The following is a 22,128-nucleotide window of genomic DNA, read 5'->3' on the forward strand; positions in this document are numbered from 1 at the left end:
CTTATGAGTGACAACACTTCAGTTCTCAGCTTAGATTGGACTTTTTCCATCTATGTATAAATATGTTATATCTTATATTTACATGAACAACGCAGATCACCTGGGAGACATCCTTCTGCTTCAGTACACGTGACATCACTATCTTCCAGGGTTCCCTCTCCTCCTCCCTGTTTTGCGTTTACAAAAAGGTCACGGAGCGAGCGCCACACTTTTCTGCAGGCGGCCTCTTCCAGTGGACAACGACCTTGCAAGCCCCCACAAAAACAACAGCTTCCATGCGACCCAAACAGTAAGAATCAATGCTGAATTGTGATACTACTACACTAGACTAACAAGACCCGCTTGATTTTTATTACATTTTCATTTATCTCCTACCCTACAACAATATTATTTGTGTACATTTAAGTTTAAAAGTGGAGGATTTTGCAAAAAATGATTCCATTAATTTCAAATGAAATTAGATCAGTTCTATTATTATTTATTTTTAATGATTGCGACACTGTTGGTGCAAAAAACAGTTAGTAGTTTTTGTGATAACTGGCAATCACCGAGATGCTGAATTTCTTTTTTTTAGCTAAAAGTGACAACCTGATGAAGGGACATTCTACTTCTGGTTGCTTTTTCTACTACTGTGTTTCACTACAGTAATATGCAGCTACAAGTAGTGTGTTAATTTAGCGAAACAATTAAAGTAGCCGTCAACTTCCACAATGGAAGGCATGGAGATATTCAGGTTCAAATGGGCAAATCAGCAAATTGACCTGCAAACTCCCCTGAGACGTTACATGAATAACTCAAGATACTCAAGATAATTTTAAGAAATTGTCATTTCTCAATCATGTGTCTCATTTCAGCAATGATCTAAACTCATACATAAATTACATACACCAGTCAGTGTCATTTGATTTATTTTTCTGGATTCACTCCACATCATTGTAAAGAGGTATTTAAATGGAAGTCTGCAGAAGAAATGCAAAAGTCAAACACCTGAACTGTGGGTCTGGGTCTCCTGAGGTTGGATTGCAGAAAGAAGATTTTTGCAATATAGGATACAGTAGGATTACAACTGTACATATGAACCAGATGAGCGCACTCCCATGAATATTAACAGTAAAGATTGCAGCAAGCACCTACAGCTAATCCTGAACCACACTGAGAGGTGGCGATAGAAGAGGAAGTGAGACAAGAATAATCTGGGATTATGCAGAAAGCTGCTGGGCCTCAACTCACTGCTATAGTCCTCAGTGAAACATTGGTGTCAGGATTTGATATGCAGTCCCCTGACTGGAGCTGAATCTCTAACACCAACACATAGTGAGAAAGTAGCAGGAGTGTGTGCTTACACTGTTGAATTCAGGGAGCGTGTTGACGCTAACGTGGACCCTCTCCTGGAAGACGCGAGGGGAGGGCTGAGAAACTGGCACTGGAGTGTGTTCCACCGGAGGAGGCGCCAAGATTCCCATGGAGCTGATGGCATTGCCTAAAAACAAAATCAGCAGGGGACATCTTCATTAGTTTCACATCTTAATTCTGCTTTGAATCATCACTAAAACATTATCAGTGTGTGTTCTCAGCTAAGATGGAGCAAAATGCTCCAAGTTCTTCACTATTAATAATAAAAGTTACTTGTTGATGATCTTAAAGTTTAGAAATATATACAGTATATATTTTGTTTAAGAGAGATTCACTCAACTAATTAAAATCTTAAAATACGAGTTTATAGTAAAATTACTCAACAGTTGAAGAACCAAACCTTCATTTTTATACTTTTATTCAATGTTGATATAGAATTTAGTTCTGAGTACAGACGTGGCAGAGGTAATAAAACTTTATTTTGTGTGTCCAATGACCCAATTCTGCATTGATTTGTATCATTCTGTATTTAAAATTATTACAATCTATTTTGAAGTTTTCTAAAAGATGAAAATAGATTATCATTTAATATATGACAAGAATCCGAAAACTTCAGAAAAGAGGCCCATAACATCACAGTTCCTCCGTTGTCCGTAATACATCCATGAGGTTTATTTCCACACATTCATCCATTTTTTAAGGATTTCTATGGGAACCAATGCAAGTATCAACAGGAATTTTGTGAAAACAATCATTGTTTTCACAAAATTATATTTTTCACACTGAATAAAAGAATTTAAGTTTATTTTAATGTTTTTTACACATTTTTTCTAATATATTTTGTCTGGCGTTCTATAAGCGATATCACTTATTGTAAAAAATGTAAAGTAATAATAGAAAAAGTTACATTGTAGCATATATTCTTGCTCACATGCAATGTTTTCCATCTAATTTCAACTTGCAAAGCTGATTCTGGACAAAACTCAATGCATTGCTGTGGAGTCAAAAACCTCTCCAGAAAATTATATTTTAGTCAATTAAAAAAATAATAAGCACAATTTCCATAAAATTCTGTGACTCAATTATCAGATGCATGTATTAAAAAATATATACTTTCATGTTAAATTTTCCGAGTGTCACTTTTTCCTCACTTGAAGTTTTTCCTCTTTTGTAGGACGCATCATATTTTTAGCTGTTTGTCTAAAGCAAAGAAGGGAGAAGGAAGGCAGAGAAATATTTAAGTGTTAAACTGAATGTAGAAAATGTAGCTGGTCACATCTGGATGGGCTGTTTAATCGCCAACATAATGAGCCCTGCCACAGGCCCGTGTGCTGCTCACACATGGTCACTCTGCAGTGAAAAAAACATTACCAAAGTTAACCTTTTGCAAATGGCTAAAGAAAGCAGTTAACTTTTTTTTCCAGTTTCTAAAAAAAAAATTGATCAATTAATTTGAGATTATTCACAAGCATCTACTTAATATAAGAATGGGAAGAAATGCCAGTTTTCTGGAATAAACCAGCAACTGGTATCTCCAGGATTTCTATCGTAGCCGAACGGCAGGCGAAAACAGGCAGGCGGAGTTCCCATTGTCTTTCACTATCTTCACTTTGCATTGGTGTGCAATCATAACTAATCTGAGCCTCAACATTATTTCTGGAAGACAATGTTGCGAACAAAATGTGAGTGCTGTACGCCAAATGAAAGTCTCATACAGCCTGATTGTTAATGAGGCCCCTCATTGTGAAATCTTATTTCTAATTAAAACCGCCTGTCTGTCTGTCCCCTATTGCTTTCTTTTTTCTTTTTTTTTTTTTTAGTACAGCACATGCTAAACAATACATCGTTATACATCAGCAGGACATACTGAGCAAGAACTCTAGATGCTCATTCTGGTTTGGCAACGACTCAACCACAAGCCACTTCCAGTTGATCAGATTTGGTGAAAGGATTCATTGACTTTGCTGAGTTTCAAAATCACATTCGCATTTGGCAGGCGGCCAAGCACCAGGGAGAACATCTCTCGCTGTTCATTTATTTATAAGACAACATTATGGTTCAGTGACTTACCCTCTCAATCATCAATTACGGCCCACCTCATTTGAATTCTGTATTAATGCACATTAGAAAGCGCTCAGCTAGATTAGCATCTCGGCATTCATTTAGATAATACTTACATTTGACAGCTGAAATACGACATCTCCTCTGTTGTTACAGTGATACAAGGATTGTCAGCTGCAAGTTTATTCTACAAAGTATAGAGACATGAAGGAAATTGGCAACCTAAACTGCAGCATTGACTCATTAACATTTCAGAAGAACTGTAATTCATTTTAATTGATGTTTCTTGCCACATTTCAACCCAGAATTTTCAAATAACTGTGGTCATGCTCTCAATTTTAACGATCTGTGGCACATGAGGCCATTATTCACAATATTCTCAGAAAGAAGATGAAAAACAAAAACTTCCACAAACTGCCACAGCTAATGTTTGTATTTAGTTTAATCCTTGCAGTAGAGACTTCTGATGGTAAGAGAGGAGATCATAAGATCTTTTACCTTCTATACCTGCTCCTTTTCAAATTGTGTCATGTTACATGTCAATTGCCTTGACTATATGTCTTATTATTATTTTGAGCATTTGAAATACATGAATAAATAAATAATACCTTGAATTTTATTTATTTTGTTGTCTGATTTACAGATGTAATCCTTGAAAACAGCAATCTGTTCTTCACAAACAGAAACCTTTTAACCAGTTTCACTCCAGTAATTAAATATTAGTTGATCAATATTATAGTAAATTTGATTGTGATATTATTGCATCTCGGATCAAACATAGATTATTGAATCTATGTTTCAGATGTTAACATTTGCTAAACTGTAACTCCAGTTATGCAAAATGATTAGATTTGTTCACTGTGCCTCTGTGTTGTTCTTTTAAGTTTATTTTATTTGGAACAAAAAGCATGGAAAGTAAGCTTTTAGGAACACATGAAAAAATATCTCTCAGTCACCAATATGCAAATTATTTATAATTGTTAAGTTGGGCTCTGAATGAAGAGCCATCTGGGAAGCATGAGGGAGGAGACAAATCTTTGAAAAGAGTTAAACCTCCTATTACTGTTCTTCTCTTTTTAGAATGATCCAAAAGTGGGTCTGGATGTAGCTACCGAAAAGGACAAATTATAGAAGTGCCATTTTTAGATTTCTTTCTAGTGCCCCAGTCTGCTCTAAATCATATAAAGTCCTTGGTTTCCTCACAGGTTTTCTAAAAGATCTGAATATGGCAGTTAAGGTATTCATGGAAGAATGTTCATTTTTTTAGCTACTGAACCATTTCTATGTTAAGTTGATCCTTATTTACTGAAAAACCAAATAATGATTTTCTCAGCCATAGCCACCAGATATTTTAGTTAACAGTCCTGGTAATCCGAAGAGTCCACCATGTCCTGAGCGGGAACCATTTATGGCCGACTGAGGGGCCCGCTGGGACAGTTCAGCCCTAAAACTGAACTGTACCACAAACTTTCTTATGCATCTCCCTTACGTAGACATATGTTGTTGCTGAAGAGATTTTGGATGCGTTGACAGCCCTGCAGTTCGTTCCCGCTGCCTTCACATGTGCACCACTGGGACACCTCCGTGCTGCTGTTGCTCACATAGTTGGGAGTCATGATGGTTCCTGAAAGACAAAGGTTTAAAACTCTTTAAACAACACTTAGATTTCCAAATAAGTGTTTCTAAACAACACTTATGCACCATGCAAAACAATTTTAGATTATAAAGTAAGCAGTTGTCTGGTTTTCAATATTTATGACCTTCTAGTACACTAAAGCTTTTGTTGTATTTTAAAACAGAAGGAAATTTTTATTTCCTTCTGTTTGTATTTTTATGCTCATGCAGACCATCAAGAAATTGTGCTTTTGAATCCAAGCATTTTAATGGATCTACAGTTTTATTATGTGCATTCTTGTATGTTTTAATTTTACTTTTTTTTTTTTCCAGCATCTCACCTATGAGTCCAGTGTAAGCCTTGAGGCACATGGCTCTGCTCTCTCGCATACAGCCAGAGGCAGAAAGAGAGGACTGCTGACAGTTGTGTTGGAAATCTGCAAACCGGGATCTGAAACAAACACACACAACACACACTCAGTGGAGAAAATGGGTTTTCAGAGCATCAGCACATAAAAGCTGAATGCATTTTAAAGTGTTTTGAAAATTTTATTTTGGCACTCAGGGCTGTCATAAATCAAAACAATGAAATAAATAGAAGGAGGAGAAAGAGAAGTACCTACTTTAAAAAAAAATGTTTGTAAATTTGTTGTTTTCTTTCAGCGAATCAAACACTTCTTTGTAAGAGAACTTCAGAAATTAAATCTCATCTATTTGGATCTCATTTTCAATATATACAGACAAAACAACACATGAATCTTCACTGCTTGAACTGAAATTCAAACTGAATACAGTGAAGTTTCTGGTTGTATTGTGAAGAAAAAAAAGTGAAAAAGTTCAATATTTTTACATAGTGCATAGCAAGTTGGATTAAGTGAATTAAGAAGAGCTTTCCAATTTGGATTTGTTTAAAACTGAGGGCTTAGGGAGTGGATCAAACATATTTTTTATCTCTTTACTGAAGGAGTGTTTCAGGGCTTTTCCCATTGATTGGCTGAAACTTGTAGTTGCCTTGAGAAACAAAAGAATAAAAGCATTTTCTTAAATAGAATGAACTGTGCTGCTAATAACACACCAGCTTTGCTATATTGTTGCAGAATGAGTCTCAGGAAAACTTCCTTTTATTTTTGCCAGCCTTTTTCATTTAGAAAATATAAAGTATATTGCATAACACTAGTAAGTGCTACACCTTTTTTGCTACAATTTCCCTTACAGTAATTAAAATAAATTACTAAAAGAATAACCAAATGCGTAATTTTCCGTTCCAGGAAAGCCTGTAGGGTGCACCCCTCTGTTTTGTGCCGTATGTGTTTATGAATAAAGTAATCGCTACGGGTGAATCAGTATAGAGTCATAAATTTAAGTCATTTTCTTTTTCTCTCTGAAAAATGCACCATGCTGCTTCAGGAGGATGAGGAAGTCTCTCTCAGGTGGAGTAGTTCAGTTGTCTCCAGGCATTATTCATGACAGATGGGAAAAGAGACCATGAAATTGACCGTGGGTTTGGGTGTAGCTTCTGCTGTGGCTGCTGTACCATGTCTAAGTGGTGAGGGGAGAGCTAAGGCAGAAAGAAAAGCTTTTTATGATCAGTCAGCCTGAGTCCCTGTGACCTAGAGAGCGTGACTATTAACTAAGCTCTGTACTATCCAAGAAGAGGCAAGACGCAGAAGAAATTCTTCCTTTAGCGTTTTGGGATTCTCAGTGGGGATGATGCCCTGGGGCTGACCCAGTACGCACAGGATGGATTTTACAAACCAGTCGGTCTGGGAGCAAGTGGAGATCTCTTAGGAGGAACTGGAGTAAGATGGTATACGTAGACCAGCTTAAGTGTTGCTGTAACCACTGCTCCTCTAGCATGACCCTAAATTAGTCTATATTTCTACATAGAAAGCCTAAATAGAACCTTCAAGATAGCAATTGTGTACTTAAATATTGTTTTGTCAGTCAAATCAAAGCAGTTTTATCTGTATACTGTCAAATTACATCAATGTGACAAGATGTCTGAGAACATTAAATATCCTGATATGGCCCAAGATGAAAATGAGTTTGACACAGCTGGTATAGATTAAAGCATACATATATATAAAACTTATAAGACCACATAAGGCGAGGTGGTCCAATTGAAATGTAATTTAAAATGTGATTTGTTGATGACCCCTAACCCAAAGAATCCAAAGAAAATCAAACCCGATCACAGAAACTCAAATCAAAAGCATTGAGTTATTTTTTAATGGATGGACATTGACCTGTTTGTCAAAAAATAAAACATATTTCAGGTTATAGATCTGCAGAGCTTGTAGGAACTTTTCCCCAGAGAAATGCAGCTACAAATACAGCAAATATGTTTCTAAAATCATTGACCCTGCGGAGCTAAACCTAAATACACTTCTCAAGAGCTTATACAGTACAGACCAAAAGTTTGGACACACCTTTTAATTCAATGAGTTTCCTTTATTTTCATGACTATTGACATTGTAGATTCTCACTGAAGGCATCAAAACTATGAATAACGCATGTGGAAATATGCACTAAACAAAAAAGTGTAAAACAACTGAAAATACCCCTTATATTCTAGTTTCTTCAAAGTAGCAACCTTTTGCTGTGATTACTGCTTTGAACACACTCTGCATTTTCTTGATGAGCTTCAACCTGAAATGGTTTTCACTTCATAGGTGCCCTGTCAGGTTAATAAGTGGGATTTCTTGCCTTATAAATAGTCATGAAAATAAAGAAAACCCATTGAATTAGAAAGGTGTGTCCAAACTTTTGGTCTGTACTGTATGTGCATAATTTTGAAATCATGCACTTTACCTTTTACTTAAAATTCAGAATTATGAACTATTTCCATTTATCATATTCAGCTCCAATAAAAAAACATTTTATGCATATTTTAAGTTTGTGGCTGTCGTGAAAAAGCATGAAAAGTTGAACTGTTATGAATATTTGAATAAAGTAATGCGACTACTTTGGAAAGTGGGTAAATGGATTGCTGCTCAATGCTTTGCAGACTTTACTGCTTCTGTTTCTCTGCACACAGGTTCTTACCTACACAGCTCGTCTCTGGAGCAGTAGTTCTGGAGGCTGAGGCAGTTGGGCTTGCCTACTCTTTCCTCCCCTCTTGCGTTCTCCTCAAACGAACATGATGGCACAATGGTTTTCCTCCGGCGCTCCCCACACAGAGTGTCAGAGCAGGGACAGAAAAGCAGAGCAAAGCTGTACTCCTCTGGCACACGCTCCAGGAAGCGCCGCAGGGCTTTGTGGCATTTCTGGCGGTTGCAGCTGTTGTCGGTGGCTGTTGCTCGCTTGGTGCAAGCTACCACATACTCTGAACGCAAGGAGCCACATTTCTCATACAGGCCGCAGTCCTGAGCAGCCTTCAGACACTGGTTCTGGCCGTCCACGACAACAGAGGAAGCTGCAGGAAGCAGAGTACGGACTCGTTAGTGTGAAATAAAACAAATAACTTTCTAAACCAACAGGATATACTCTACCTGCCATAATGGAGGCCATACGCGATACCTCTATGTTTCTCACCAGATTCAACTTCAGCTCTTCATATGGGGACACTTCATACTCATCATATGCTGAAACAATATTGGACCACACGAATGAAGCAACTGAATTCAAAGAACACCCACGTACAAGTTTGGGTTTTCCACCCACCTGCAAATCTCACAGTCCAGTAAACCTTCAGGCAGTGCTCCTCTCTGCGAGAGCCCCGCTGACACTTGCAGACTTGAAGGGGGCGATAATCCTGCAGTGAGTTTTGGGCCTCCAGGCACTCCAGGCGGGCATCTGAACCGAGTGGCGACACGGCTTCCTCTGCCGCGCAGTACTCCAGCAGGCGATAGACGCCTTTGCAGGACGGCTCCTGGACACAGCCCTGTTCCGCCACCAGACAATCTAAGGACACAGATACTGTAACACCGCCTGCAGAAGAGGAGAGGTTGACATTATGACCTACAAAAGCTGCAAACAGGTTCATTACAGACGCTATGAATTGCAAACTAAAAAGTAAGGTACAGTGTGCTCAATTATGGCTAAAATGAATAAATCATTATGTGTTATTAATATCCCATGATCTGTGAAGGTCAGTGGCTAATAAATCAAGTTCATCCTTTCAACAATGTCCAGCTTCAATTCACCTGTCAGAGCTCAGGTTTGTAGTTTATGTTCTGGTCAAAAAGTCACGTCAAGCACAAAGTTTTTGCAATTAATGTGCAACTTGAGTGTGAAACTCAAGTCTCCATCTCAGCCAAGAAGCAGGCTTGTAATGATAGAGTGCAGGCAGCATTCTTTAAAGTAACATATACTAAAAGAAAATGTTTTTAGATTATATGTGGTACATAAAACACTACAACAAAATGATCAATCATTGCGTTTAAACTAAAACAGGCTGTTAATCAGCTGATCTCAAGTTTCAGGTATAACGTAAAAAAAAAAAATCTAAATCAGTGCAGAAACCTGGCTTGTCAAGCTTATAATCCCTCTGATGGCAAAGGTTAAAAAAGCTGGAATTTTTGAGCTGCACATCCCTGGAGTGAAGTAATGCAACTACTTAACTACTTACAACACCGTTGCCTTATTTGGATGCAGAAAAACATTTAGTTGACATTTTTCTTAATGGTTTTGAGAGTCAAGTGTTAAACCACCTCAAAATTGCACCTGCACCGAGCAAAATTATTCATGAAGACAAAGGCAGATTGTTGACCCAAATTAAGACCTCTAGATCAAAGTTTTATTATCCGACAAGAAAAAAATGTATGACATTGTCCTAATGTTTTCTAATACTACTTGCATAAGAAGGAGATCCCACTGGGAGATCCTTTCAACATGATACAGAGGATGAGGTTAAATCACAATCTTGAAGCTTTTTCTTTTAGGTTGTGCAAAGAGTAAAACCAGAGACTGGAGTGGAGATGTGGCATCCCTCTTCACCGAGGGTCTTCCTCTGAGTGGGAGATCAGTGGATCTTTTTAGCAGGTGCAGTTCACGACGCTCGTCTGACAAAACACTTTCTGGATCTTGTTCAAAACATTCAAGAAGTTTTGCCCAGAAAAACAATTAGCTGAAGACTGTAGATGTCCTTTGTGAAGCCGCCTTCACCACATGGAGGAACGGCGACAGCCAGCCTACTAGAAACACTCGCAATCAAGCATGTCTTGAATTTTTGAACAGATCAAATTACTGAGTAATTCTTTCACTGTTAGCTCAGTTTTTGTTTTGGTTTTTATGTAATGGTTTTAATAATTTGCTCAGCATCTTAATGGTTTTCTCAACTATATTCTTCCTTACGAGTTAATGGTAGACTGTGTGTACACTAATAACAGTTCCTATATTTTCTAATCTGTGAAACTTTCAAATTATTTGTGAGAACAAAATATTTTTATTCCTAGTTTTCTTGAAAATATTGCCACCTTCCCTTGAGCCTAACACAGTGTGCCAGCTTGTCTCTTGAGCAGAAGGTATCGTTAAAACTCTTTTCTGCCTAAATGGTCTCACTGTATTCTACTGTCTGACTTATTGCAGAGCTTTGGTAAGCCTGTGGGGCCTTGCTTTTGGTTTCCAAACGTGGTTGCCAAACCAAAAGGTTTTGCTGCCTTAAAGTCCCCTTTCTCTTTTACAACCATTTTGTTTTACTGTTTATTTTGTGGAAGTAATTGACCAAGGTCTTGGTAATGACTACACACGTATTTCGGCCACTTTTGCCTATATTTCATCAGCTAATACAAACACATGTACAATAAAGATTTTACACTGTTAAGTCACAATACAGTAATGTCAGATTCCTGGCAACGCTCAGTGTTGGACCATATTGATGTCTTTCATGAGTCATACTAGTAATGAAGTCTTTTTTTACAGGCGATAATTTATCCACGTTCCCAAGTGCAGGATTACAGTTGCTGACATCCTTCCAAAGCACATTTTCAAGATTGATTTCCCTTCTTTCTGATTTCACAGATGTTCACTTCGCCGGAACAATGTTTTCAAGCCTTTATTATTTTGACAAACCCTATTTTCATCACCGGATTCATCACTGGAGAGCTTCTGGGATTTAGCAACCCAGCAGCATTGCCTTCATAAGCTTGGCATAAATTTTGGCGAATAGACAGCCTCACACACACTAACAAAAAGAGAAAAAAAAAAAAGAAGAGATATGAACATGATAATTTTCTGCCTCAAAAGCGATGCTGTTCAGCAGCCAACTCTCAAATATTAGATGTGTCTAGAATGCACAAACGCTCACAGAGAGTTTTTTTTTCTAAAACATCGTTTGAACTACTCCATTCATCATCACAATAAAACTTGCATTGTAATAAGAGTCATTAGACTCTGAAGGATAAAAGATGTTGAAAAAGTTTGATATGCTTATTGTACTTTATATATTGTAGGGTCATACATGTAATTTATTTGGAAAACATATATTATTGTCAGACACAGTGAGTAGCAGTGAGTGTGAAAACCTTCTTTAACAGAAATGCATTTATTTGGAAAAAGCATTTTAACCAACATCAAACACCGCCTCCAGATGCAACACCTCTGTGAAGCTAAAAACTGTTTATTTAACACAATTCAGTTTTGGAAACAGGTCTACAGTTATCTGAGCATACTAAATTTATACAAGGAGAAAAGCTACGGTGTATATCACACTGATACAATGATGCATTTCAAAAGGTAGGCAAAAGGAGAACAGCGTGGCTATAAAATAAATCATAATCACAATTAATTTGGTATAATTCTTTAATATGATATGTTCATTTAGTGTAGGAAAGAAATGGTGTTTACTGCACACAAAGTACTTGAAATATTGGCTTTCAGCCATTCGAGGAACATGGTAGATGAAATAAAACTCCAAATCACACTTCAGTAAAGAAGTGACGATATGAAATCACTTCTCAAAAAGCCAACTAGTACAACAACCACAGGCACATCTCCAATCCAGATTCAAGAAATTCCAGTCAACTTTTCGCTCTTTTCATAGCGCAGAGATCATTTTCACAAATCATCCAATCCTACCTCTCCACTGAACTCACAGACTTTGCCTGCAGCTAGTTCCAGTCTTATCTCACAAATCTTGTGAGGATCATTTCTCTTTGACACTTACTGTCACATTAGGGGTATCCGATGGTTTAGTCCTTTACCTATTCTCTTCATCATCATCTATCTTCTTCTTTCTCTTGATCAAGTCACCATCTTGAATAGAATTTCATTTCACCGCCATGATGATGCAACCAATTACATGTCAAAACCAAAGCTGCACTTCTACTCATCACCATCCTTGTTTGCTCCAAAAGAGGCCATCTTTTGCTGAGATGCTGAGAAATATTGCAATTCACTAAAATTGCAATCTCCTAAAACAAAGGCCTGCAAAGTCAAGATTCAAACGTGGTTACAGATGCTATAAGGCGACGAACCAAAATATTTACACTCTGCAATACAAAGCTATTAATCCTCCTTTCTCTTCAGAACCACAACAGCCCGTCTGCCTGTAGAAATAAAGAGTTAGGGTTGTTTTGACTGAAAATGTTCTAACCAGGAAGGTCTGTGAGTGAAAAGCCACAAATCACTCCATAATGATGATTGTGGCCCCATTAGAGCCACAAAGCAGAAAAGACAGAAGCTGCCTGAGGGAAACAATGGGAAAAAGGCTCTTTGTGAGTGAAAAATGTATTTTATTAAAGCTCTTCTGGAAATTAGTTATTTTTTAATGCGACACCTAATTACTCTTACCAATTTATACCCATATGATCTCAGTCTAGCAAAGAATATACACAGTTTTTGTCTTGACTTTATGAATTTGTTGTACCCTTTTATCAATAAACCACACACAAAAGACTAGCAAACACAGAAAGTGTGTTAGAAATAAACATAATGAAGGATGGCCAACACATCCTTCATTACATGTACATGTCTTTTTATCACATGTACTTACTGGCTCAGCTCATAAACATATAATCCATCACGTCAGTTCATGCACAAACACAGCTTTTGAGTTCGACTGGTTACACACTTCGATTAAGCTCCTGCTGACATGTGGCACAAAGCACGACTGCAATTCAATTCTGCTGCTGCATGTTTTGTAATCTCAGGCACCACATGAGGTCCATGTCTCGCTTTGGTATAAGACATATCATGAACAGAAGCTATGTTTCATCCCCGCAGCGGGAAAACCTCCAAAGCCGCCGCACAGAATCCATAGGAGGAGGTGGGATGAAAAAATAGTATCACGGCAGTGAGTCATAGTCACAGTCACAGCTCCGCGTGAAGTGTAAAGGAGATCATTACCTGTCTATCTGCAAGTCTGCCTATGTATTATGTATTGCTAATTGTACCAAAGTGTCAAATCCCACTGTGTTGTGCTGCAGTTTAAAGAAGCTTCCTGTAATCTTCTGTGTGCACAGAGAGCACTTTGTTTTCTTTTATTCTTACCACAGCTGAAAGGAAAGAGCCAACAGTCTAAATTGCAAAGAATTGCAATTGTATGGAGACAATTTTTGTTGTATGTAACTGGGATTTTAAGTAACAGACCAACACAAAGGAGTCCATAATTATGAAGTGGACGTCATATGATGAATGGCCTTCAATATTTTTTACAAATAGCAATCTGAAAAGTGAGGCATGGATTTTAAATTCTCTCTGCAGTATTACAAGAGTTTCGGGGTTTTGCCTCTATCAGTTTGCAAAACTGAAATTATGCTAATTTGTCTTTAATAACTTGAGTTCATTCAGATTGGGTGAAGTCTACGTTCAGTTTCTATTTTGATTTTCAAGTCTTGAAACAAATTCATGGCTGTCCATTTAAGTCCTTTAGAACAGCTTGATTTTATTTTATTTTGTTCCACAGAAGTATGACTCCTTTTGAATAATTATATGACTTCTAAAGTGCAGTGGTTTTATTAAAAGGAGTCATAGTAAAAGTTGGCTACAGAAAATGCATTTAACAGTTTTAAAATAAAAGCCATCATTTTCATTCAGCTTCATAATTATGAACTATTTTGTGTTGGTCTTTCCTATAAAATCCATATAAAATGTACTTTTGTTTGTAGTCATAACAGGAAAAAAGATTTTACGGTGGCAAGGCAAAGTAAATTCTGCAATGCAAAAAAATTTTAAAAAGTAAAACGCCTGATTGAGAAAAATGTTAGAAAAGAGAGGCTGATTTTAAAAATAATTATATAAAATATTTTAAAAACTGTAAGAGATGAATTACTTTGATATGTGAGCTTTAATGCACCCTATTGATTTCTCACTGGAGTGATTAATAGAATTTGTGAGCCAAAGCTGATGAAGGTTAACGCTGTGATTATTGCACCACCCTCAACACTCAGCGCCCACTCTCACCGGGAGAGACAGTTTGGCAAATCCCTCTTCTGTCTCTTCAAACATGGTGGGTTAGGTTGAAGAGAATCCAGATTGTTGGGCAGTAATTCAATTAGGCAAGAGAGAATGCCTAGTGGGGAAGTGTGAGTCTGATGTGAAATTTGGTCGGGAACTGTGACAGAAGGGACTTGTCGACAGGAAGTCACACACACTACGAGAAAATAGCAGCGAGACACTACAATGAACTAAATGCGGAAACACGCCAATAAGTGACACTACTTGCTATGTTTTCCTAGGGATCAGCTCAAATGAAACTAAAATAGTTTATTCCCAAACTGGCCAAATGTTGATTTGTCAGCTGGCTGGTAAATTGGAAAACCTCTACTAAATATAGAAGAAAATGCATGAGGTGTGGAACTTTCCAATAAATATGAATAAGAATAGAGTTATTATTATTCCAACTTCCACTTCTGTCCCTTTATGATCCCTGCTGAACTGACTGAAGCTCTTCACACTCTGTGGTCACAAGAGACTGTAGTGATAGCGGCATGAACATTTGGCAAACCCTTTCAAACTCCCAGCCTAGAATTGACTAAATGTGCCTTGATGCCATGCTTTGACAGGCAGAATCCTCAATTAGACTTGATGAAATGCAAACAAGACCTGGATTCTGTGAGGCAGGAAAACCAGGAATGTGGTCCAGTTGAGCCTCTTTTTCTAAGTTTCTTTGTGTAGACTAAACAACAAAGACTGAACGGGTTTGTGTGCAGGTATTGTGTATCTCCACTAAGCTGAAGCCAGAATCGAGCCCAGTCAAGCTGTGGCGGATGGTAAAATGGTGTCTGAAAAAAGAAAAAGTTGTAAAACACATGAGAGCCAGAGGTGCTCTTGAGTTCACACTAATTTCATGTTCTGAAATAGTGCGTCTACTACATGGCTAATGCCTCATCTAATGAGGCGTGGCAGTCGGATTGTGGAGCCACATTATGCATGCATTAACCACAACACCCCACACACCCTGGATGCCTCCATGGTAGTTCAGGTTAAATGCATCAGGTGCATCATCAGCCAGTTGGAGTGAATCTTCCAGGCTTCTGCTTTCTGCTGTTTACTGTGTTCCTAAATTTCAATGTGCCACATAATTTCTTGGCCACATGCGCGCACACACAAACACACACACACACACGCCCGTAATGCCCATTGACCAGAGCGGTTTTATCTGTGCAGTTGTCTGTGAGTGACAGTCAAGATGCAGATTAATACAAAAAAACTGAGTAACTGGCAATGGCAGTTAGGTGATAGGAAAAAAAAACAATCAATATAACACATTTTTTAAGAGGCTGGTGGTGAGAAATCACATTTATAAAAGGTGAAATTATGATGACAGTTATCCTTCAGTTTAATTACATTAAAGCCTAATATGTAAATTACTTTAAAAAAAAGCTTATTTTTTGTTTTATTTTACCTGTGTGATGTTCAACAGGCAGGTTACCAATTACATTTGTTGTAATTTCCTTGCTGTTGTGAACAAAACAGAAACACAAAAACAGAGTGCAGACAGACAATGCCTCAGCATGAGGAGAGACAAAAAGACGGCACGACAACAAGGAACGAAAATCTGAAGTAAAAAAACTCAAAGCGTGAAACTGAAAATGCTCATGAATATCTTTCACCTCATGTGAACTCAAAACGAACCGTACTGAACCTGTGACAAACGTTGGGAAGGCTCAAGCAGGTCCAGTAAGTGAGGTGCAAAAATAGCAGCAGTCAGTCAACAGTGGCAGCCTGCACTGCCTGGGATTTTTGTAATAATCCAAAGGGGTCTGGCAGCAACAGGTCAAAGTCGGGTTAAATGTCATTTAACAATAGTTTTCAGACGTGGCACAAACACCGTCAGGCCTTTTAGTGTCAGGCCATTTGTTTCTAAGATTTCTGCAAGGTAAATTCAGGGAAAGGTATGAATGAAGTTATTAGCTGGGAAATGATAACCAGGAACCAGGATTTCTGTATCCTGACACACTAAATACAGCATGCTGCAAAAGTATTCATAACTATTGAATATTGTTCCAGTTATATTAAAACCACAAACAATAAGGTATGTCTTCGAATTTTATGTGAGAAACCAGCACAATGCATTACTGCAAAGCTGTGAAGTGCAAGAAATGCGGGTGCATGGTTTTAAAATCGTTCTCAAAAGTCTTTAAAGTGTGGTATGCTTTTGGAATTTAGACAGATTTACTCCAACACCTCTAAATAAAACTAAGAACAACCTATTACCCTCAGAAGGCACCCAATTAGTAAAAAAAAAAGTAAAAAAAAAATAATTTGTGTGTAAATTAATCTCAGTATTAATCCAGCTGTCCGGTGAAGGCCTTAGAGGTTTTCTTTAGAGATCATTAGATTACAAAAAGCATCAGGAAGAGAAATGAAAACAGCAGGTCAGGAATGAAGTTGTGGATGAGATTGAAGCAGGGCTGGGTTAGAAAAAAAATCTGATTTGAACACCTCATGCAGCACTGTTCAATCTATCATCTGCAAATGAAGATTGATTAAGGCAGTGGCTTCCAATCCTGGTCTTCAGGGACAACATGTCCTGAATGCTTTAGGCGTCTCTTTGCTGTCTCACACCTGACTTAAATAACTGGGTATTTAACAGATTTCTGCAGCACTTGAATCATTAGAATCAAGTGTGCTGAAATAGAGACTTATATAAAACATGCAGGACATTAGATTACAAAAGGCATCGGGAGGGAGGGATTCCCAACCCTCCTCCTCAGTGGTCCCTGAGGAGGGTACAAAGACATGGCTTTCTATCAAAACTGATATTATTCACAGTTGCAGCCAAAAAGGCCTATGGTAACTTTGGAGGAGCTGCAGAAATTCACACAGATGGGCAAACTCTGTACCGATCGGCTGACAGGAAAGCAATGAAGCATTTAATAGAAGAGAGGTACAAAGAAAGCAGTCGTTGAAAGACTAAGAAAATACTCTTTTTGTATGAACATACAGCTGGAGCTAAAAATGAAACAGTTTAGATAACAGGCAATCAAAATTCAGACCTAAACCTGCTTGAGAATCTGTGGTAAGGCTTGACAATTGATGTTTACACATCCCCTCCATCAAATCTGGCAATGCACGAGACAGTAGAAACATGAAAAGGTTACTTTAAATATGAAAGTATGTCTTTTAATTTAAAGACATACAAAATCATCTGTTAAGGTTTTGCCTAAAGCAGACACAATCTACCATAGAAATAAGCAGATGTTGTGTTCGTTCATGTTCTTCATTTTGGTCTTGATGACAGACAAGCCGGGGAGGCTGCACTCTTATTCCGAAGTTCCCGCCAGCGTTGCTGAGGCAGCATAAACGACCAATGATAATTAAATATAAACAGATGCAGATTTAAGCCTCCATTCTGCACAATCCACAGTTCTCAGTGATGTTAATGACAAACTTTGAGTCAAATATTTTTTGATTTCCAATCAGGTATAATAGGAAGAACTGACATCATGACAGAGTATCTCATTTGCATGTGTAATGAGACAGATCTCAATTAATTGGCACTTGAAAATTAATGTTTTTGCTTGGTGTGATTCCACCTAGGCTAAGTACTCTGTGTGATACACAGAATGCATGAGCGGCTTGACATTAACAAGAAAAGCATTTATCATTTTCAGCGATCCTAATCTCTAATGGGCACCCACTGCCAACATCATCAGGATGAAGCTGGACGTGTGGTAGCCCCCGTCTCCTCTTATCTTGTCATAATCTAAACAATTATAATGTTTGCATGCGTCTCAGCAATGTTGAGCCCACTGAGAGAGGAGAGAGGTGCTCTAAATAAAAGTCATTTAATGTGGTGCATGCAAACAGGAGAAAACATAAAATTCAAACAACAGCACTGATTAAATTGATATGCTTTTGTATAAAACACCAACAAGTTTTTTTTACATTTCTTTACCAGCCTAGCTTGGATTTTATTTTTTTATTTTTTGCTTCGGTCTTAATAACTTATTTAGAGAAAGCTGAATATGTTAGCATGACGAAGAATCCAAATCCGTGAAGTGTGAGCTGTTCTGGACAGCTTTGTTTCCATCTGATCATCAGCCAAAACAAATGGATTCTCCAAACCTGTCGTGCTCGTCTAAATATTTCAATCATTACTTAATTTAAATCCTACTTAAGCTTTGATTTAGTACCAAGTACTGTTTAAGTGTTTAAAAATTCATGTGTGATATTTGCAGCAGCCCGGGACAGTCCAGTCAATACTTTGAAGAGCCTTAGTCTGGATCTGGTCCAAGGCAAAGATAACAGACCTGACCCAATGATGTCATCCACATGGAAAACACTTTTCCTGCTCTATGATTTAATAAACCTCTTTGACTTTATGTCTCAGTAGCTTACCTTGAACCTAGAGTGAATTATTTCTGCTGCATTCGAATATGTGATTCTGTTGGTTTGAAAAACAACTCTGTCTCTGAAAAAGTCACTCTCTCACACGCTTTTCCTTTTGTTCTTGTATTTTAAGCAAATTTTTGTAACTCAAATACAAAATCCTTTTAGCAAAATGAACAAAATTGTAGAGTAATAATGTACGTCTTACTCAAAGATAAAAATTTTTTTTGCTATTTTATGTATGAAATTTTTGAAATATAGAGCTGCTAAGCTTACTGATGTTCTCTAAAATAAGTTGCTTACAATATTCCACAAAATTTAAAACAAAAATATAATGTAAGTTTATTATCCTGACGCTGTATTTCTAATTACTAAATAGACTGAAAAAGTAGTCATACCCTGTTGAATTCCCTGCGTACCAGACCATAAACTCCAAAGTATTTCATTGAGATTTTTTGTGGCAAATACAGTAGAGCAGAAAATGGTTGCAATGTATTTAGGGATATCAGAGTAAAGGGGTCTGAATATAAAATACATGTGCATGAAAATGCGACACTTAAAAATAATGGAAGAGGAAAATGTGTGTAAACCAATGGACTCGTGCAATTAAATGATAAATGCTCCTTACCCTGAGAAAAGACATTGAGCAAAAGTCCAATGATCATCATCCTGTCCGGTGACATTGGGGGACAGCTGCGGAATGGGGAAGCGGGTACCCGGCTCGCTGAAGCTCAGTTGCCCGTCTCCTGCTTCATCCAGCCTCCTTCTGCACTCCTCCGCCTCCTGCTGCTGTGTCCGCTCGGGTTGAAGAGGATCGGACGGTCTGCAGCACAAAGTTGGCAAAACTGAACAGAAGTGACTCAAGCTCTCGCGATTTTTGTCGCTCCCCTCATTTTTATGATTTGTGCGGAAGAAGGTAAACATTCAGGGGTTTTCCTGTGAACTGCTTTGAAAAGTGGAAAGGATTCTCTGCAGCGTAAAGACTCCCAGCAAGGCAAACGCACCTGTCTCCACTTTTACACTTCTGCGTGGGATTCCAAGCGCAGCTCAGCTGCACTGTTGTCCACACGGACGTTGAGTGCGGCGAAGCCCCAACGTGATTGGCCCCTGAACAGGCTGGACGTACCAATGGGGAAGATCAAATGTTTCCTGTTGAAGGAACAGCTGGGTCTTTGCAGTCAAGTTGTGGCTTCATGGAAAGCAGAAGGTGGACAGCATGAACTAAATGAAAGGAGACGATTTTTAATGTTTTAATGTCACGGTTAAGCTTCAATTGAAAATGTAAAAAAAAAATTCTTTAATCACAATTACCAAATTTATGAAAACGGTTTAATTATGTCACATAACTTCAAAAAAGTAAGACTATTCTTTTGAATTAATCAGGATGAAAAGGCATAGCCGATGCCAAGAAATAAATATTACACAACAATAAAACCACTTAAAAACAGACACTGTTGTTAATAATTTTTTTGAACAGCACTCGTCCTTGTTACTGCTGTTAAAAGTATTGCAGATTCAGTGTTTGGTCGAAATAAATCAGATGTGATATTGGATCAAAATTTCAAGTTCTGCCAACTAAATAAATCTATTGAAATTCTGTTGGTTTTGGTTCTCTGTGTCAATGTTATTATTGGTCTCAATCTGGCCACTTTTTGAAAAAGTTCAACCCCCATAGCAGAAGAGTCCATAAGGAAGGGACAGTTTAAATGGCTGCACGTAGAGCCAGTATTTTATACTGGAACTGCGTCTACCGCACAAAGGTAATCAGCAGAAATGATTAGTGACACTAAATTACGACTGTTAAAATAACTGCCAAGTTGTATTTCACTATTTATTATTAAAATTAGCATATCCATTAGTTCTATTGAATCCTAGATGATTTCTATTTCTTCTTAACTGTTTATGGACAGAAGCATATTTAACAGTATTTTTCATTTTTCAGAAACCACTCATTTGAAGTTGGGAAAGTTTCATTCCATTTGGAAACGTGAGAGCTCTTGGGGGCCCTCTGCTGGTTTGGGAGCCCGAAGGAACAGTTTTGTTTGCACATATATCCTAATTTCTGGCTTTAGATTGTATGAAAAACAATCTTGAAAATATAAGTGGGCAGATAATATAAAATTAAATGAAGTAGATTCCAATTTCTTCAATGAAGAGTCATACTTAGAGTGTTTTCCACTTTTATCCTTGTGTAATTGGACTGAGAGACTATTAAAGATGTACTGCGCCTAACCATGTAGTTGAAAGGTATTTACCCTGAGAGAAGAATCACTAAAATATGATTACTCATCTCTGACCCTGAAGAGGTATTGGTCCTCTTTGTGCCTGCCCTGCTGTGCAGGTAAAAGGCTCAATATAATTTCCTTCTTTGTCATGAGAAGCAATTCAACTCTCCTCATACTTTTTATATGTACATTGATGAAAAAATGACTCAAATCTTCTTTGAACTAGTGGGAGAAACTTCAGTCCACCGAATATTTAGGCTCATGCTCACTCAGTGTCACGTTGTCCAAACACATTCTGATTTGTAAAATATATTCTGCACATCTCAGCAAGAAATGCAATGTTTGGTGCGACATGGTCCTTTCTCATGCTGACTACAGTTTTATGTTCAGCAGCAGGTGTTTTGTTAGACTAATGCTTGCAGTCCAAAATGTGCAAATCTGAAGCAGCGTTCTTCCAAACATTTATTTGCATGATTCATATCGGAATATGAGACAGGTTTCATCTTAGGTTTTCTTTAAATGGCTTTCCTTTGCATTTTTTGACATTTAAGACGTTAAATCTGGTCACCGATGATCCTAACAAAAAGGAGGGATTCACAAACGTTTAAAAATGAGCTCTTCCATACGGAGTGAGATTTGAATTCTGTTAAGTGCTAAATGTAAGATTTTAACTATTTGTTGACATCTGCTGTCTATTAAGAGGAACTACAAGTTGGCAGATACTGTATCATATGAATCCGTAGTTCCAAAGTTTGGTAGTGGTAGTAAATAATTTGAATACCCTAACAGTAAAGAAAAATGTGCACGGCTGTCTAACAAATCCTGATTATTATTGATAGATGTTTTTTGCAATCATTTCTTTTTAGTTGGGATAATCCTGTGCTAGTTTTTGTAGTTAGTTTAGAGAGAGTATTCCACTTTGAATAAGTTGGGCTCCTTCCTCCTTGCATGTGGTGTTATCTCCTGGGATTCTGGCTTTCTCGCACAGCACAAAGCACATTTAGTTTAACCAGTTAAACTAATTGGCTAATCTAAATGTCCCTTAGATGCGAGTGCACTGGCAAGGTTGTGTGTCTCAGAGTTGCCATGTGATGGACTGTTGATCTGTCCAGACGTGCACACCAGTCTGCACCTATACCTGGATGGATGGATCATGAAT

General features: G+C 37.8%; 1 protein-coding gene across 1 annotated transcript in view; it reads right to left on the reverse strand.

The window, feature by feature from the left end:
* LOC116728660 (GDNF family receptor alpha-4-like) overlaps positions 1–22,128 on the reverse strand; it is a 33,862-nt gene that overhangs the window by 4,492 nt on the left and 7,242 nt on the right. The window contains exons 2-8 of the mRNA XM_032576934.1: positions 19,373–19,965; positions 8,692–8,958; positions 8,520–8,612; positions 8,074–8,443; positions 5,370–5,479; positions 4,904–5,038; positions 1,344–1,480 (exon numbers count right to left, since the gene is read on the reverse strand). Of these exons, the coding sequence (XP_032432825.1) occupies positions 1,344–1,480; positions 4,904–5,038; positions 5,370–5,479; positions 8,074–8,443; positions 8,520–8,612; positions 8,692–8,958; positions 19,373–19,427 (1,167 nt within the window). The 5' untranslated portion in view covers positions 19,428–19,965. The remainder of the gene's footprint in view (positions 1–1,343; positions 1,481–4,903; positions 5,039–5,369; positions 5,480–8,073; positions 8,444–8,519; positions 8,613–8,691; positions 8,959–19,372; positions 19,966–22,128) is intronic.

Source organism: Xiphophorus hellerii, chromosome 11, assembly GCF_003331165.1.
Source record: "Xiphophorus hellerii strain 12219 chromosome 11, Xiphophorus_hellerii-4.1, whole genome shotgun sequence".
Lineage (NCBI taxonomy): Eukaryota > Metazoa > Chordata > Actinopteri > Cyprinodontiformes > Poeciliidae > Xiphophorus > Xiphophorus hellerii.